The sequence below is a fragment of the Schistocerca americana genome, chromosome 2, assembly GCF_021461395.2.
Source record: "Schistocerca americana isolate TAMUIC-IGC-003095 chromosome 2, iqSchAmer2.1, whole genome shotgun sequence".
NCBI classification, from domain to species: Eukaryota; Metazoa; Arthropoda; class Insecta; order Orthoptera; family Acrididae; genus Schistocerca; species Schistocerca americana.
In genome coordinates this window covers 647,572,692-647,593,340 of record NC_060120.1, presented here as the reverse complement: position 1 = coordinate 647,593,340, position 20,649 = coordinate 647,572,692, and the positions used below count along the sequence as shown (strand labels likewise).

Here is a 20,649-nt window from a genome sequence, read left to right as displayed (position 1 = left end):
TCATTTGAAGTAGATTCAAAAACTGCCATACAGATGAAAACACTGAGAAAGTGCACAGTATCATATGTAGTAGTCGGGGGTAAAGATGTGTGAAATAGATAATATCATAGGCTTCTCACTGAAAGTGAGTGGTACATCTCACATAAGGAGTCATTGTTAAAACTCTGTGCAATGTGAATATCATTTTTGTCAAATTCTGACTAAAATTAAATGTAAAATTGAATGTATGGAGCATTTCAAAAAGAATATAATTAATGTTCTCTGCCAGTTTGTCACTGCAGATGATGCATAGATCAATCACAACACAGCAGATATTAAACAGCAATCAAAGAAGTGAGTGTAAATTGGTGTCCCTTTACTAGAAAGATGAGACTGAATTCATTTGTCGCAATGCATATGGGCCATGTTTTCTGAGGTACAAAACATATTTTCCTTATTGGTTGCATTTCAAATGATAAAACAATAATTGTTGAATACTACTCAAGTCTTGAACCCCAAATGGGGTAAAACTGCACATTAAGATGCCTGGGCAGTGAAAGGATAATCATCATTTCCTGGGAAAATGCAACCACCTATAAAGATGTGTTGAGAGCTGAAGGTGACAACCTGAAGTACGATTTGTTTATACTGTAAGAAATGACCATTTTATGTTTATATACATCTTGAAGTAAACTGTCTGGCTTCAGCTGTCAGAGACTGTGCTCATGTTTGTGAGTTGCATTTGTGTAGAACTGAAGCATATATTTTCAAAACACTGAAAATGAGAAAACTCCTATGTGCTCCTTTCAGATTAAAGCAGATGCTGTGGTAGAGCTGCATATGTTAGATAAGTTAGTATTATTGTAACCCTCACTTTATGGCAAACAAACATTTATTGAATGCAAAATTAGATTTGATTTAATTGTCCATTAGCCCACAAAACCATATAACAGTACTTCATGAGTAAAATTAATGTAAATTCATCCATAACTACTTCATTATGCTTGCATATTGAAATTACAGTATTCAACACAGTTCCAAATAAGTCTTATAGTGGTGTAAACCATATGGTCATGAAATAGAAATTCTACACAAAAATGTCACACAAGCTCATAATAGGACCATCATTCTAGTCAAGCAGTAAATCAGTAAGGATGGCAGCCATTATCCAAAAACAGATCCAGTCCAGTCCAGGCAAATAATAGCAGTGGTTATAGGTCACTTCATGAGGGGTAACAACAGTTAACAAAGGAAAAACTGAGGGTTAACCAGTTGCTGGGAAGACTTATACTGATTCACTATTGATCTCTATGTTACCAGCTGTAATATCAGTGGCTTCCCCACCAGAGACACACTCAATGGACATGGGTGATGTTATGCATACCAATATGTTCATATGTTCAACTGGTATTTTTGGTGGGTTACTAAAGTTATCTTTTCTGTTTGGTGTTTAGGTCCATGTTTTGACACTCTGAAGATGTCATTTTCTTGTAAAAGCAAACAAAATTTTATAGAATTTAATTCCCAGTTAGTATGTATGAATTTTGTTACATGTAAGACATATACTGTTTATTGCCAGCATTACAGAAATACAATGCTAGAAAGGACAGGATGGGATCCAAACAATGGAAAAAGTAAAGTTTCCCACTTCCAAGTAGTTGAGGTGTTGAGAGGCGTGCAAGTGAGATTAGAAATGTCACTGAGCTTTCAGACAATGCCTTTCACACACACACACACACACACACACACACACACACACACACACACACACACACACACACACACTCACATATCTGCATATTCTTTACTGCAGCTGTGGAACATTGTGAATGGTAAGAACTATGTAGATGTGTGTTTTGTTATATTAGTTAGCTCTGTAGGAGGGCATTTTTGCAGAGCTCAGCAATGTTTCCAGTTTTGTTTATGTGCCTGTCAACCAACCAACACTCCAACTATATGTATGTCATATAGAGGCTTTTATTATCTGCTGTAAATTGTGCTGAAGCACAGCACATGGCTATTTAAGTAGTAGAATGCCATGTATTTGATAATGCTTTCTTAGAATTCACATTATTGTAACTGAGAGCTTTTACAAAGAAGCTCCTCTATTTCCTTAGACTGCAACAAAAAATGAAAATATGCACACATTAATTCCATGTTAATTCTATGTGTTTTGGTTCATCCACCACTGTCATCACTCCATGATTTCAATATTTATACTCAGAGTGCACTCCCTGAATCATTGAAGTAGCCATGTACTCTGATCCCCGTGTGCTGTATATATGGAAGTAATTCATGCCATTGAATAATCTGTGCACCCTAATTTTAAGACAGGAAAAACAAAAAGAGAAATATTGGCTTTAGTTTGTGTTTTATTTACAAAAAATTGTTCTTATGTTATGATTCTATTCATCACCATTACTAGTAGAAGAATCATTGTCAGCATGGCCGTCTTCCCACATAGTTTCATCCTTGGTTCTGTCCAGTGAATTTGTGATATGAAAGTTTTTGAAGGATTTTTCTACCAGTGGTAGAGGGATGGAGCCCCATGCACATTTCACGCACTCAAAATCTAGGAAAAATTCAGCAATTTGATTTTTTTCACTTGGCATTAACTTGTGTTTTGCTGTTTAAGTGCAGCTTTGAATAGCCAATCCATAAATACATCTACTGGTTGTGAGATGGATGTTAGGCCTCCAAGGATAAAGACTAAGTCAGTTTTCCCTTTTTGTAACATGTCTCGCACTCCCTCAGTTGTGTGTCTGTAGAAGCTGTCCAGGACCAACAAGTTACGTAACTCCATCACCTTGTTAACCTCAATGTCATTATCCATCCACCCCTTCATATATGCTCTCACAAATAAGCATTTAATTGATATTTTTAGAATAGTTTTCTTTTTAAATAACACATAAGGTGGTAGGTGATAGCTTTCATCTGTTGCCAGTTACACACATTATCACTATACACCTTTTCTTCTCATTGCTGCCAGTTTGTATCATGATGATGCATTCTCCTTTCTTGTTCATGTTGTTGTCAAGTAGCATCTCAAAATATACTGATGTTTAACCCCTGTTAACAATTTGCGATAATGTTTAGGAATCTTCATGGCAAAAATTTATCATGTAGCAATGAAAATTCACTGTTTTTTCCTTGCAATCACTTGGCCACAAAATTCCCAGTGATTACTGTTCATTCCTTGAGTCTGCAATTTGCTTTGTCAGCAGCTGCAAGTACAAGCCTAACTCACATTGCACTTTCTTCTCATTGCACAGTTTCCAATGTTATCTGGTTCTTTAATAATTTTAAGTTTTTCTTTGCTATGTATGAGTGATAATGAGAACTTGTGGCCATAATTAACAAGTTAACAACTGTTAATACTTCACTTCTAATGTGCTACTGATGCATCATACTGATGCCATGACAGTGCTATAGTGTAACAGGATCCACTGTTGGAGGTGGAGCAGTACCAACCTTGTTACAACTAATTTACACAACCCAGCTGTATATATGGTAATACCCTTATTATCAGAAGTTTTGTATCATCTCTGTATTTTGAAATTCAATGCAAAGAAAACAGTAATTGACACTGTGGTGCACATATACATTCATTCGCAGATCATTAAATAATAATAATGTTAATAATAATAATAATATTGAAAGAATATTTTAAAAAATTGTAGAGATAAAATCATCTGTTTCTCATGGGGTTTCTTCACAGCACTGCTGAGCAGTGTGATGGAACTTCCCTTTGCTCAGATAAAGGCTTGAATCCATAATGGCACACTGGTAATGAGATTGCCATGTCAGTTCTCATCCAAATTGTTCCAATCTTCAGTGGCAATTCTTAGTAAGATACACAGAATATGTGGTTGTTGTCAAAACCAAAAACTACTTGTTTCAGTTGATCCCACAAATGTTCATTTTGGTTCATGTCTAGGAAATAGGCAGGCCACTCCATTCTGTTGAAGAAACATATTCATAAGAACAGCATGATGTGCAAGTAAGTTATCATCCATCAGGATTAAATTGTCACTAAAATGTTGGTGACATGGTCCCACTGTTGTTCACAGGATCTTATCCCTGTACCATAGGGCAGTGTATGGTGACCTCATCACAAAGCATCACTCCATCAACATGTTGTTGCACACGTGGGACAGAATGTCAGAGGCATTTGATGTTATTGGGTTGCCTCTAAATTTGTTGTCTGTGATTATCAGTGTACAAATAGATCCAAGTTTCATCCATAACACCAAATTCCAATCCCAAGGCATCCATTCTACATGGTTTCTTGCCTTCTGCAACTGAGTCCATGGTGTTGTGGTGTACAGTATGATGCTTGCCATCATCTTGCAGATCTGCATCATGCTGTAATCTCCTAACAGTTTGATATGATAGATGACATCCTGTAGTCTCTTCAAACAATGAATTCAATTTTGGAGTACTCAGATTACTTTGATTTCTTTCATTCAAAAGTTGCAGACATCAATCAACCTGTGAATTTATTAGATGTGGGCAGCCTGTGCAGTGTAAGTCCTCAGCACTATCTATCAATTGAAACTGATTCTATGTCTGGACCATATCACCTTGACTCAGTTGCACATGTTGAGCATCCTCCCTGATTGACAAGCCTTCTGTATGTAATGTTATGATATAGACCCAATCATTGATCATGACTTCCCTTTGTGGCATGATGTATGTTCATTCACTCTATACAGTTCCACACACATCTCCAGTATGTACATATTTAGCTTTTCTTTCAACTGCAATGCTGCAATCCATTTGAGTTCAGCATTCTACCAATAGATAACATTCATGCTGACTGTCTGTATGTTAAAAAACAATTTCATACATTTTCATGAAATGTGAGGGAAGATTAAAGACTAATGTTACAGAAGATAACTGAAACAGCTAACAGTACTCAGAATTTTAATGACTGTAATGCCCTTCCCCAAAGGAAAGAAGTAAGAATTTTTTAAAAAAGAGGACCAGTAGATATAATGGAAAATTTTTAGGCTGCTGAATCCTCAGATGGAAAGAGTCACAATCTACAGAAAGCTAAAGAAACGTAACAAAATCAACATATTTTTCACTTTCTTTTATTACCAAAGCATCCCAAATTATTCTCTATATTATTTTGACAATGATAACTAACATACATTTATCAAAATTTGTCATAAAAATACCATTTAAATTCTCTGGAAAGAAATAAAACATTGTAAATTACTCACTTCAGAGTACCAGTGTCCGGTATTATTGCGTTGAGTGGAAACTGAAAATGAGGTTACAGTATTTTGACATTTATCAGTTTGCAAAGCATGCACGTTTAGTAGTGTGCAGGAGATCACTAGTAACACACAATTACAGTTCACCATTGTAGCTATTGCTGTGTGCTGTACCTGAAAAAGATGCCAAAAAACTTTAACAAAAGCACAAAAAATACAAAAAAATATTATATAAAAGAAATTTCATGACATACGATTTAAATATGAACCACACAAAGAAAAATTATGTTCAAAGTGCTCTTAGCAGAAATCAACCTGTTAAAAATTTGGAAAAATTTAGAAGTAGAAATTGGAATGGATTACTGTACGTAAAAACTCAGAAGTATACTTACTTCATAAAAGTAGTCTTCAAAAGACCAAAGCTATGTACTGGTACATAGAGACATTCCCTTTTCAAAAATAAGAGTTTAATTCTAGTAGAACAATCAAATAGAAATAAGGAAATGCTGCCTATAATTATAACAGCAGTATTACCTGTTTGACCTTGTTACAAGAGCAAGCATAATTAGTGTAATAGTGTGAATAACCATAAAGGAAAACACACACACACACACACACACACACACACACACACACACACACACACACACACACACACAGGTATTTATTTCTGACAATATGCAGTTGCAGTAATATCTATGTATCAACATAAGCATTTAGTGCATTTTGTAAATAAAGCAACATCTTCTAGACAACAATCAATGAAGCTACGAAAATTTCACTGTAATTGCCAAACTCAAACAGTGAAGGAAATTTCATAGCGCACACACCATGGACTTCGGCTTTCATTTATCCATTCAACTGTGTAAATGGAATTTATTTTAGTAGAAAACAACTACACAATTTCAAAATTTAATTTCATCAATATATCAGATAACTTAACAACAAATAATCTTTTTTAATGCTGATGTTGTACTGAATTAGGAATGGCAGAAGTTACTAATAAGAGCTTTAGAGCTCATATGGAGTTTTACCACTGTCATTCTTCCCCTGTGTCATTCATGAATGAAACAGCAGAGATAATGTTACCAGCAGCAATCTCTGCCACGTGCTATAAGGTAGGTTGTGGAGTATACATGTAGATACAGTATTAAAACTTAGCAAAGTGGGATTGGGCCTCCTGTGACATGTTTCTCAGAATAAAACATGTATCTTTCTCAGGGACCAAGACTTTTTTTCCATGAAACCTCCTTCCTGCGACAGTCTCCACTGGGATGTAAAAAGGACACTGCACCTACAGTAGACCATAAACAACTAAGCCTTTTACATTAGTCAATGTGAGAATTATGGGATACCCTCCCTTGCATGTGGTGGCATTTATTAAGAACTGGGTTGAGTGAAATATTGCTGTTTAACGTTCTCTGATTGATTATTGCAAATCAGTATGTTTATTGTGGCTTACAGTGTAAATGTACACTGTGTTCTGTGCCACACTTAGGCCTAATCACTTTGTTTTAGTGTCTTGCCAGAGCTGCTGCTGATTCTTGGACAGTGTTTCTAAAAACTGTGCTTTAGTAATGTTATATTATGTCCTAAATTCTGCCTCCAGACTCTTGTTTCTTTGTGAGAGCTGACTTGGTTTATGTGCTATTTATCCAATGAAATTAAGAAACGAGTCAGGAACCAAACAATTGGATGTCAAGTATGACAAATTTGTGAAAAAGTGAAACCAAAACTGTAGTGTTATTGGGTATTGATTAAGGTTTTTAGTTTTACAACTACAGACTGGTACACTACCAAAGTGACAGAGAGGAAGGTCAACAAAATCAGATTAATCATCTTATAAATGTAAAGTTACCAAAGTAGTTTGAAACCTAATGACACTTGCTACAAATGACAGCAGAGTTCCATATGAGCAAAAAAGGAAGAAAGCAAGATGGAGTGAATACATCTTTCTATAGCCACTACAATGATGTTTTTTGCTCATTTATTCACATAACCAGTTTTGCCATATTTAATCTCATCATGAAATATTTTATGATCATTATGTTGGATAATTAAGAGTTGTACCAGATGATAGAGTGCAGCTGAATTTACATTTAACACATGTGATTACAAAACTGAATTTCTTGTGTATAAATAAACAGAAAACTTTGCTATGGAAGATTTACTTGAATAATTTATCTGAGTGTATTTCAGATTCACATGCATGTCTTTTAATTATGATAATATGACATGTCACATACCAGTTAAATTTATGGAACTTACATTTCTTCTTCTGCAATGAAAACGAAAAAGAAAAGAAAAAGGATGAGGTGAAAGTACATGATTTTGAAAAAGAAGGTACGAAATCGTCACATGCTCTGTCAGGAGAACTTTTTTCTGTGAAAGTAAAATAAGAAATCACTGGAAAGGAAGCAGTGCCAATAAACTTTGGAAGTCAGAAGAGATACATGTAGATACTTATGTATTCTGCAAAACCTATGTTTTGGAAAAGGACTTGGTACAAATAATAACAACAACAGAAGTATTAAACCTAGTTATTACAACAATTTGTCTACAAAAAGAAATTTGGAATGCATCTTTAGTTTTCAATCCTGTCATCTGGAGCATCATGCATGTAACATAACTCATACTGTGATAGGCTTCTTTCAAAATCATAGAAATATGTTACGAATCACATCTTGTAGTCTGGTGTATAGCTGCAGAAATAAGAAAAATTTATTTCATCTAATCATTTTATTGTTTAAGAATTACCTTTAACAATGATATAAAGTACACCCAAACTAAAAGATGTTGGCCTTAATATATTTCTGTGGATGTTGAGGTATGTCTGCTACAGTTTGAGTTATATCAAATGCATGATGCTCCATATAACAGCACTGAAAACTAAACAAAATGCATAAATTCATCTCACACACAAAGTGTTGTAATAATTAAACTAATATAGATAAATAAATATAATTTCTAATGTTGCTTCTCTTAATTTTATGCCATGTTAACACAACCACATGATTCTAGGCATTATTGGCCAAGTTTAATCTGTTCTCATAGTAACTGCACAGCTAGAAAGGTAAGAGATTCTTAGCCATTATGTACTGCCATTATTTCTGGAAAGGCTGCTTCCCCAGTACTGCTCACTTCTAAGTTTACAGACAGATGCAGCATGTTTGACACATGTGTGACCAGTGCCAACTGAAATGCAACATGGAAAAAAACACACCTTGGTGCACTCACGCTGTGTAGAGGTAACAGTCTGCAAGTGCACTGCATGCAAAAACACATTATGTGGCCAGCCCCATTCAGCAAATAATGGCCTGTATTTATGTGAATTCTGGCACAAACATATGTGAAATAGAAGCACATGTGGTCATAGTCTTCTGAGTTATAACATCATTGCAATGGAGCAAAATAGTGATCCAGGAATTTTGATTTTAATTCTTTTTAATCCCATTGACTAATGACAAATTTGTATAAAGAGATGGAAATAATTTTTTACAGTCTTAGCATCATAAGTGAGGACCATTTACAGACGCTTACATATTATTTGGATGATAACTAATACTACAGATTCCTAAAATCAAATGATATTTATTATTTTTTGGCACATTCAGCTTCTTCCATACAATAATTATAACATGTCTTAGTTGTAATAGGACAAATTGGTACATACCTTGATACTGACAATTTTTTAAAAAAGCAGTCACATTATGCAATTTTTAAACAATAAAAATGACTTGCTACCAACTGAATCGGATACTACTGAATCAAAAAGGAAGCACTATAAAATTGTAATATTGAATTGCTCAACAGAACTAACATCTGGAGATGAAATATCAGTTCTGCTGACAGGCACATTTAAATATACATGACATTGTCCTATTTTTAGGAACTAGTAGTTCCTTGCTCATGGAGGAGAGAGGGTTCGCTGTGGAAGGTTAAAAAGGAGAGCCAGGTCATTCAGATCCCAGAAAGAGAGGGACCCACCTGTTAGATACTGCCAGTCAAGCTCTGAGTCTATGTGAGCTACTAAATACATACTCTCAAATTACTGTGAAGTGCATGGCAGAGGGAATATCATTTATTGTTATATCATTTGTTACTCTTACTTCCCACTCCAATACCATATGGAGTGTAGTAAGAATGATTGCATGATTGCATAAAAGCTTCTGTGTGCAATGTGATTGGCCTAATCTAGTCAACTCTCAGGTTTTCTCAGCATAATTCATTAATGGTGTGCATTCAGGGTGTTCAGCCAAATTGTGGATGCCATTTTATGTACAATATGTTTATGGTCAATACACCTGTATTCTTCATGTCCTGGGCAGTGTTTTTGTATATATTTATCACCTAAACTTCAACCAGTATTGAAACTTCCTGGCAGATTAAAACTGTGTGCCTGACCGAGACTCGAACTCGGGACCTTTGCCTTTCGCGGGCAAGTGCTCTACCAACTGAGCTACCGAAGCACGACTCACGCCCGGTACTCACAGCTTTACTTCTGCCAGTACCTCGTCTCCTACCTTCCAAACTTTACAGAAGCTCTCCTGCGAACCTTGCAGAACTAGCACTCCTGAAAAAACCAGTATTGTTGGTGCTGTGCTACTATTTATACTCAAGTTTGACTCTCAGCTTCAGCAACAGTTATTCTGTGAAATGTACATTATTTCAAAAATTTCTAGTTATGCTGAGTGAAATGTTCAATGAGATCTTAAGAAACTGAGCTCTGACCCTAAGCTTTGTTTAAGTTCAAACGTATGTCCTCGTTTATTAGGTTTTCCAGCATCTTTATTTTGATAGTGTAGTGTTGGCAGAAGAGCCAACACTGTGTTGCTAGAGGAGGCCGAAATGCACGCGTTTAAATACACGCAGACCAGCGTGAGGTCTGGAACAGGACAATGTCTTGAGAATTGCAATAAAGTACGAAAAGCTTGTAATACTTAACTTTAATCCATAATCGGTGTACATCGCTCTTGTACAGATATAATCTCCATTTCAATATACACTGGTAATGGCGCCTTGCTAGGTCGTAGCCAATGACTTAGCTGAAGGCTATGCTAACTATCGTCTCAGCAAATGAGAGCATATTGGTCAGTTAACCATTGCTATGAACATCGGCTGTACAACTGGGGCGAGTGCCAGGACGTCTCTCTAGACCTGCCGTGTGGTGGCGCTCGGTCTGCAATTACTGACAGTGGCGACACGCGGGTCCGACGTATACTAATGGACCACGGCCGATTTAAATGCTACCACCTAGCAAGTGTGGTGTCTGGCGGTGACACCTCAGATAGGCTCCTTAATTACAGTGTCTCAGAAACTTGGCATTTGCACCATAATACTGGTCTAGTCATATTTTATGTTTGCATTCAAGGCAGTGCTGGGCAACAGTTGATTTACTTGGTTGTTTTCATTGAGTGCATTGCTGATGTCCCTTGCACTTCACATCAATTGTTCTAACAGTCTGTTCCACATACAACATGCCACATTCCTATGGTATGTGGTACACACCCAGATTTTGAAAGAGAATACTTTTTATCTTTTTTGATTTGGATAAATTACACTGGATATCATGTTTCCACAGAATTTCTGGAGACTGTGTCAGCATAAGACAGATAAGGGATTCATGATTTCACTTTTTCTTATTTAGTTTCTACCTCTTGCATAGATGATCTGACTTTCACTGCAGTGTCCTTTCTGTTTTTCAACCTCAGTACCCATTCCTTTAGAACACAATATGTTTCTCTTGATACACAGATAACACATTTGTGGAGTAATCACATGGGGAAAAAACTTGAAGAGTTCTTGTAACATTTAAACTCTATCCATCTTAGTACAAAATTTATTATTTAACTTTAAAAGGAGGGCCTTGGTTAAGAGAAGAATGAATGGGTGCTGGTACACGGTGTATGTAGAAAATCTACTCACACTCCACACTTCAGGTCATCACCATCTGTCACAAAGGAATTTCATGTTAGAGACTCTGGACCATAGAGGGTGAATGCTCTCAGACAAGGAGAATCTCATCATATATGTACAACACCCACAAAAGAATAATTACTTATATCAGCAAAGTGAGAGGGCATTGCAGTCAAAATCCTCAACACATGTGGAAGAGATTGAGATTAATGTTGAAAAAGATAAGCCCAGAATTGTACAAGGGTCATTCAGTAAAAAATGACCCAAATTTTTTCTCAGAACATACTTATTGTAAAGAGTCAGAATTTGGTGACAATATACATTTTTCTATGTAGTCTCCAACACGTTCTATGGCTGTATGCCTACACTGTGGAAGAGCATGTATTCCCTTCCGGCAAAAGCTCCTGTCCTGTAGGCATACCCATGTTTTCACTGCACAACTGACATTCTCATCGTCTTACAAGTGTGTTCCTTGTAGAGAATCTTTAAGCACCAGTTTGCATGGATAATGGTAACTGAACAATTCAGCCTTTCTGGAGCAGCAGCTGTAACAGGGCACCCTGAGTGTGGCTGATCATGGAGCTCTGTTTCTGCATTTCCTGAGACTGTAACTGTTTTTACCCATCACCTAACTGCACTCCTATCAGCTGCAACATCACCATACACTGCACAAGAATGTTTATGGATGTTCACCACAGTTTCTTTTTATGCACACAAGAATTCAATAACAGCACACTAATTGTAATGTGAGTTATATTAGACACCATTTTGATGCTGTACTACAGCTCTGCCGTCTGCCGGAACAGTTAGAAACTTCACTGGCACATAGAACAAACATCATATGTGAAGCACCAACAAGGACATTTGTTTGTGTATATTAATGGCTTTTTTAAAAAATGTGGGGCATTACTTACTGAATGACCCTCATATATCTACCTTATTCTGGCCCAGTCTCTGACATGGATCCAAGGGGATGAGAGGCTCATAGGAGTCATAACCTGCCCTCCCACAAAAAACTTTTGAGTAAAATCATTTATATTTTTACAAGTATCGGGTTTCTTAGCTAACTTTTCAATGATAAAGTAACATGAAAACCAAGTCTCAAAAATGGCAAGAAACTCTAGAAATTTTAAGGTATATTTAACACAAGGCACTTACCATTTATTTGTTTAAAGGCTTGTCTATGTGAATTGGGTAGCAGCCTGAGTGAGACAGTAACAAACTGTGACCCTTGTGAGGATACAGGTGACTTTTTTGAAACATAGATGAGGATTTGAATACTTCATCAGCATAAACCCTCACCTAGAATTAATCTATGCCTGCTCAGTCTTTGTAATGTTTCATCTAAGGCACTGAAAGCCATGTGTGTATGTGAATGTGGTGTGTCTTCAGTATAGAAGACTATCAGAACTTCAAGGAAAGATGCAAGGAAGTTCAGCAACACACCCAGCTAAAACAACCAATAAAATTAACTGTTCTGACCATTGCTTCAAGTATAATCATGAAGTGAACTACTATCATGAGACCATTTTCATGCTACTAATGCCAAGTTCCTGGGAGAGGAACAAAATTAAGATGTTTAAAAACTTAATAAATTGAGACAGAGGTTCCAATTTATACAAGGCTTCGAGTCTGACATGAAATTTATTAAGATAACACTGGCTGCCTCAGCCACCAAAGCTACAAAATGCTGAGAGAATGTAAATTTCACAGAATAGCAGTGCAACCTCTTAAAAATGTGTATCAATTGATGCAGCGGTTGCTTTGATTAGAGCTCATTTATAAATAACGATCCCACACCAACAATACTTCACAGTCTGGTTGGATTTCAGGCAGCTAGTATACATAAGAAAACAACTCACATCATCTGAAAAAGATGACAGGGTCTGTTATAACAATATTATGCCTAAAGTGGAATCAACAATTCGGCAGATTTCTGGAAGCACACTATCAGTCTAATCGTGTCTTTGCATTCTTTATGAGATTGATACATAGGGAGCTTAAGTATAGTTTTTGGTTACTCTCTTAATGCAGTTCTCACAACTTTGTGAATAGGCTTTTGTGGGACAATTGGCGTCTATCTTCAGATGCCTACCATCTCAGGTTACTTAGCGCTACTGCAATGTTCACCTTGAGACAAGCAAACATTTGACCACTCTTGCTGCCTTTATTTGAATAAGTTAAATATCCCTTGATAGTCCTTTTGATAATGGTTCTACAAACTTGAACAATATTCTGAGATGGGATACACAAGTGTTTTGCGAGGACTCTCCTTTGTAGATCAATTGCACTTTCCTAGTAACCTGTCAACAAATAATAGTCTGCCACCTGATTAACCTGTGACTAAGTTTCCATGACAGTTTAATTTCATATTATCCAAGTTGTTGTACCAGATATTTGTGTGAGTTGACTGATTCCAAATCAAATGTAATGAGTATCTCCAACAGAACATGCCAACTAGCATGGATTTCAAAAACATTGGCCATGCATAACTAAACTTGCACCTTCCTCACATTATATCCTGAATGAATGGAATGAGGAGGTCAGGTAGTTCCAGTATTTATTAATGAAAGTATAGTCTTAGGGAGTATCAGATGATATCTGTGACTTGGTTAAAGATTTATTGTTAGGGAGCACATAGAATGTTGTCTAGGATGGAGAGCCATTGACAGAAACATTAGTAACTAAATAACTAACTGAAGTATGTTTGTTCCTTTGCTGTTCATGTTGTATATTAATCACCTGACAGATACTATTAACAGTAAACTACTACTTCATAGAGATGATGCAGTTATCTGTAGCCGAGTATTGTCTTAAAAAGTCAGATCTTGATTAAATTTTGAATGGGTACAGAGATTGGTGACTCACTATAAATTTTCAGAAGTGTAAAATTATGTTTTTCACAAAATGAAAATAAATGTAGTTTCCTATGGCTACAGTATCAGCAAATTATGGTAGGGAATAATCAACTTATTCATATACTTGTTTAATTGTATAGATGAAAAAATCTGCTCACCAAATGGCAGCAGAACACACACATAAAAGACTGTTGTGATTTGCAAGCTTTCGGAGCCAGTGACTCCTCCTTCAGGCACAAGGGTTGGAGGGGAAGAAAAAAGGGGGAAGGAAAAGGACTGGAGAGGTCTAGGAAAAGGGGCAGATTTCAAGAAAGTCACCCAGAACTGTGGGTCAGGGGAGACTTATCGTATGGGATGAGAAGGAAACTTGGGGACTGCTTTGGATGAGATTTGAAAACCTGAGAGCTTAAGCTTTATGCCTACTTGAAGAAGGAGTCACTGGCTCTGAAAGCTTGCCAATCACAAGTCTTTTATGTGTGTGTTCTGCCGCCACTTGGTGAGTAGATTCTTTTATCTATCTAAGTAAATAATTTATATCTAAAAACAAATATGATGTGACTTACCAAACGAAAGTGCTGGCAGGTCGATAGACACACAAACAAACACAAACATACACACAAAATTCAAGCTTTCACAACCAACGGTTGCTTCGTCAGGAAAGAGGGAAGGAGAGGGAAAGACGAAAGGAAGTGGGTTTTAAGGGAGAGGGTAAGGAATCATTCCAATCCCGGGAGCGGAAATACTTACCTTAGGGGGATAAAAGGACGGGTATACACCAGCACACACACACATATCCATCCAAACATATACAGACACAAGCAGACATATTCAAAGGCAAAGAGTTTGGGCAGAGGTGTCAGTCGAGGCGGAAGTGCAGAGGCAAAGATGATGTTGAATGACAGGTGAGGTATGAGTGGCTGCAACTTGAAATTAGCGGAGATTGAGGCCTGGTGGATAATGGGAAGAGAGGATATATTGAAGGGCAAGTTCCCATCTCTGGAGTTCAGATAGGTTGGTGTTAGTGGGAAGTATCCAGATAGCCTGGACGGTGTAACACAGTGCCAACATGTGCTGGCCGTGCACCAAGGCATGTTTAGCCACAGGGTGATCCTCATTACCAACAAACACTGTCTGCCTGTGTCCATTCATGCGAATGGACAGTTTGTTGCTGGTCATTCCCACATAGAATGCGTCACAGTGTAGGCAGGTCAGTTGGTAAGTCACGTGGGTGCTCTGCCTTTGATCATGTACACCTTCCAGGTTACAGGACTGGAGTAGGTGGTGGTGGGAGGGTGCATGGGACAGGTTTTACACCGGGGGCGGTTACAAGGGTAGGAGCCAGAGGGTAGGGAAAGTGGTTTGGGGATTTCATAGGGATGAACTAAGAGGTTACAAAGATTAGGTGGACGGCGGAAAGACACTCTTGGTGGAGTGGGAGGATTTCATGAAGGATGGATCTCATTTCAGGGCAGGATTTGAGGAAGTCGTATCCCTGCTGGAGAGCCACATTCAGAGTCTGATCCAGTCCCAGAAAGTGTCCTGTCACAAGTGGGGCACTTTTGTTGTTCTTCTGTGGGAGGTTCTGGGTTTGAGGGGATGAGGAAGTGGCTCTGGTTATCTGCTTCTGTACCAGGTCGGGAGGGTAGTTGCGGGATGCGAAAGCTGTTATCAGGTTGTTGGTGTAATGGTTCAGGGATTCCGGACTGGAGCAGATTCATTTGCCAAGAAGACCTAGGCTGTAGGGAAGGGACCGCTTGATGTGGAATGGGTGGCAGCTGTCATAATGGAGGTATTGTTGCTTGTTGGTGGGTCTGATGTGGATGGACGTGTGAAGCTGGCCATTGGACAGATGGAGGTCAATGTCAAGGAAAGTGGCATGGGATCTGGAGTAGGACCAGGTGAATCTGATGGAACCAAAGGAGTTGAGGTTGGAGAGGAAATTCTGGAGTTCTTCTTCACTGTGACTCCAGATCATGAAGATTTCATCAATAAATCTGTACCAAACTTTGGGTTGGTAGGCCTGGGTAACCAAGAAGGCTTCCTCTAAGCGACCCATGAATAGGTTGGCGTACGAGGGGGCCATCCTGGTACCCATGGCTGTTCCCTTTAATTGTTGGTATGTCTGGCCTTCAAAAGTGAAGAAGTTGTGGGTCAGGATGAAGCTGGCTAAGGTAATGAGGAAAGAGGTTTTAGGTAGGGTGGCAGGTGATCGGTGTGAAAGGAAGTGCTCCATCGCAGCGAGGCCCTGGACGTGCAGAATATTTGTGTATAAGGAAGTGGCATCAATGGTTACAAGGATGGTTTCTGGGGGTAACAGATTGGGTAAGGATTCCAGGCATTCGAGAAAGTGGTTGGTGTCTTTGATGAAGGATGGGAGACTGCATATAATGGGTTGAAGGGTAGCACTTTCGTTTGGTAAGTCACATCATCTTTGTTTTTAGATATATTTTTCCCACGTGGAATGTTTCCCTCTATTCTATTCATATCATTAATTAAATAATTTTATCAATAATTGATTGTTTTCATTGTTATATTCATATACTTGGGTTTATCAATTTGTAGGGTTATGAAATGAAATGATCACACAGGATCAACGGTAGGTAAAGCAGGTGGTAGACTTTGATTCATTGATAGAATACTAGGAAAATACATTCAGCCCACAGCTGACATTAGCTAAAAACCAAGACAAAAATGCTGAGAAACCTGTTTGTTGACAGACATCAACTATCCCTTAGAAGCTGCTTGAAAAGTTTCAAGAACCAGCATTAAGTGAGGAACCTAGGAATGTACCACAAACCTCTATGCATCACTCCAACATGGACCACAAACACAAACTAGGCTAATTACAGCAAGCACAGAGGCATTTAAACAATCTTTCCTCCAAACCATCAAATATGAAAGGAATGGGAAGAAGCTGGAATAGGTGGTATAAAGGAAGGTACCCTCTGCCATGCACTTCACAATGGTTTTCAGAATATAAGTGTTAGTGTAGATGTAGATGTACATGTAAATCTAAATGTAAATGTAGATGTAGTTCACTTTCACCCGTGCCTTTCAGGATGTCATATGAGAAAAGCATGAGTTGGATTAAGCATGACAGACATTTTTGGGAAACATACTGGTTGTAAGAAGGTAGTCATTTTGTTCAAGATAATTCATTTTGATAGATTTTAGACTATGTTCTTGGATTCTACAAATGATGGATATTAATGAAATTATTTGGTAGTTTTTTGGATCACTGCTGTTACCCTTCTTGTAGATGGGTATAACCTGTGCTTTCTTAAAACCACTGAACACAGCTTTAGTTTGAAAATTTTTTGTTATGTTGTGGTTAAAATGGAATCTGATTCAATCGGAAATTCTGTTTTAAAGCTGTCAAGGAGCCCAACAACACTAGAGCCTTCTTTTGGTTTTGTGAGAAATCTTTCAATAAAATTTTGCTATGGTACTTTTAGCAACAATGCCATACATATGAATGGAAGACATGTATGAATTGATATGTGTAATGTCACCTACACACAGCTAGGGTACCTATGGCAGAAGCACTGCTGATTTGTGAATTTGTATAGTGGACATATATAAGGCTGCCTAGTGGTGGTCTCTCTCTTAGTTGCTGTTATCTGATTCACTTCAATCAGTGAACTTCAGCTGCTACTACTGTTTACTGTGCGCATAGTGCTACAAAAATTAATGAATGAGTGGTTTAGAACAGTGCTATGCTTAATGAAACTTCATTTAATATTAGAATTGCTATGTGCATGCATAGCATACTAATAGTGCTTTGGCTTTATCTGGGACCATCTCATATTACATTGTATTTTGGCTTCTATGAAGTTCTGCCAAGAACTGTTAATGATTAGTTTCATGGACTGATAGACCATTTTAATTTGCTATTAAGGAAGTATATCTGAATTCAATAAACTTTATTCATTCTAAAGTGAGGTTTACAACACTAATCATTCAAGGCTCCACACATTACCCTATCATCAGCCCGGTGGATTTCATTCAGACTCATTCTACCTATACCCCTACACTTTGTTTTACACCTATTATGCAGTTGTTCCTCAAATTTATAAGTTTTTTCACTGAGACTAAATAACGTGGAGGGTCCCTCCCATTGTAAACTGTTCTACTAGTTACTTATCTCTCTAGTACTTAGTCAACTGTTATTTAAACTTGAACCAATGTCCCTCTATATGATCCTGTCCAGAGGTAAATGTTTTAAATTCCTCTTTGAGATATGACATGACTGCCCCTTTAATTATGTTTCTGAAAACGTAGGTATTTCTTCTTATTTTAATGACTCTTTGTACTTAAGTAACCATTGTTATTACAACTGTCCCAAGGTCACTGGCAACAGTTTGAATATGGAAAAACCTAAAGAGGTCAGGTATATTTGTTGTCATACAATCTAACGTATTTCCATCATGCAAGTCATCTGAACTGCTTATTCCAATTACTTTGCAGAGAGACCATTTAGTATTATTCTGCAGAATATAACATCACATCCACCACTAACTGTAAGTATCCAGATCTATTATTGGATGATTAAAGTCTCGTATGTTAATGACAGTATGTTTGGGAAACATATGTATTAGTGAGTTGATGGTTACTATGAAGCTTTTGGTTGTATCCAGGGCTGAGTCTGATGGTTAACAACGGGTCCAATTACATGTTTATGCCTGCACTTTATACTGAATCTTTCCCAAACATTCATGCATGCGGCTCCAATTCCTGTCCAAGTGGATTTAAGTTTCGTATTTGCTTATATGGAGCACCTGTTTCCCATTAGACTTTTCTTTCAAAATAACTATTATTTATCCCAAAAACTGTGCTTATTAATTTCTGACTTTAACTAGCTTTCAGTACCTAGTATTATGTGAGCTCCAGTGCTTTTAAGTATTGCTTTAAATTCTGAAGATTTGTTATGAATGTTTCAGCAGTTGATTGCTAGGATTTTAATAATTTCATCTGTGTGTGTGGTGGGAGGGGAGGTGGGGTGTATGGGGGAGGGGGGGGGGGCATTATTTGGGCCTTATACTCATATATCGTGGTCTCCTGTAACTATCAACCTGAGGTGAATTCTAAATGAAGTATTATATATAAAACTGCTTGTTGTACTGCTGGATATAAAGTAAAAATTGAGTCAACATTCAGGCAAACTCAACAGATGTTCAGTCCATCAGGTTTTGTATCTAAGTGTCCCTCATTATGCATTATGCTGACTGATGACGATGGTACTGTGTAGTTTTTCATACTGCTACTCCCTATTATTTTATAGCTATGGAGGTGAAATAAATTATGCATTCATTCAGCAGAAGTTAGCAGTAAACATACTATGTGAAGTAAACAACCACCAACATTACAAAAGCCTCTTCCAAGCTCATGGAATAATTATACTCAATCCAGTACATTTGTTCCTTAACTGAGTTTGTTGCTAATAATAAATATGGTAAATACTAATTTATATTACTATAACACAATAAAGAAAAACATTTGTAATCTGATGAGAAAATATAAAAAAAGAACTTGACAATTTTTATGGTTTTCATATTTCTTATCTTGAGAAATCCAATGCACTGGAAGGAAATTAGAAGTTTAGAATTTAAACAAAGTGCAGAAACAAGACAATTGACTGATTCATTGATGCTACCACACCAACAAATACTACAATGAAAAACATACTTAAAAACAAGAAGCAATTAAAAAAATGAAAACTTTATAGTAAAAAAAAAATTGTTTTCTGAAACTATTGTGAATTCAGTGTTACACTAAAAATAAATACAGAGAGTAAGGGCATTAATTCTATGACAAGCACAACATGTAACTTACATGAGGTTTAGACACACAATGAATATCAAACTGTGCTGTGTTTCAGTTCCTAGTACACTGTGACAGAGGAATCCATACTGTGGGAAACTTCCTTCCTCTAATCTTTTGTAAGGAAAAGGATATGTTCATTGAGGCTTATCTGTCTATCACATGTCCCGCCAAATTTCTCCCACTGTATGGAATCATCTTCTGGAATAATGTGCCTACAGTAGAGGAAGTATTTATTCAGCAAAAGTAAGTGGCAGAAAATGTGTGAATGTGATAGCTACACATATTTCAGAGGCATCTTCTAAGATTTTGGAATTGGTAAACTCCATTCCTAGTACAATTGTTTCTTCATGGAATATGTTGCTACTAATGAAAATCTGAAGGTGAAATGCAGCTTATACTAACACAATACAAGTCAGAAATGGTTCCCATGTAGAGTTTATCACCTTGTTTATGATTCAGAGTGGGTTTATGTACTTTCATATAGCCATCAACAAGCTGTCATTCAACACACACCAGGAATGTGATAATCTATTAAAATTAAAAGTGTACCTTATTACATTCCTCATCTACAAATTTACGTCCATAGATTGAAGATTCCGATCAGCTGAATGACAAAAAGCAGAGTTCATAGTAAACGTATGTTAGCTGTTATGGCCCATAGATAAATTTTATATTGCAATAATTATCAATATGGTCACATCCTTATTACACTAGCAATAGAAGATAAGCAGGAAACACAAACCTGCATTCAGAGCACCCTCAGGTTCTAAAAAGGCTTTTGAAGAAACTGACCACAACTCCCTCTTTGAAATTTATTTTTATTTTGTGAAATTATCTTGCATACTACCCAG

At 37.1% G+C, this 20,649-nt stretch overlaps 1 protein-coding gene across 2 annotated transcripts in view; it reads right to left on the bottom strand.

Moving 5' to 3' along the window:
- Positions 1 to 19,899, bottom strand: part of LOC124595969 (hemolymph lipopolysaccharide-binding protein-like) — a 73,800-nt gene extending 53,901 nt beyond the window's left edge. The window contains exons 1-3 of one of the 2 annotated variants that reach the window (XM_047134907.1): positions 19,808 to 19,878; positions 12,054 to 12,115; positions 5,208 to 5,375 (exon numbers count right to left, since the gene is read on the bottom strand). In XM_047134907.1, the coding sequence (XP_046990863.1) occupies positions 5,208 to 5,351 (144 nt within the window). In that variant the 5' untranslated portion in view covers positions 5,352 to 5,375; positions 12,054 to 12,115; positions 19,808 to 19,878. Of the gene's footprint in view, positions 1 to 5,207; positions 5,376 to 12,053; positions 12,116 to 19,807 lie in introns of both variants that reach the window. The other variant, XM_047134908.1, reaches the window with a different exon arrangement.
- Between the last annotated feature and the right edge of the window lie 750 nt (positions 19,900 to 20,649).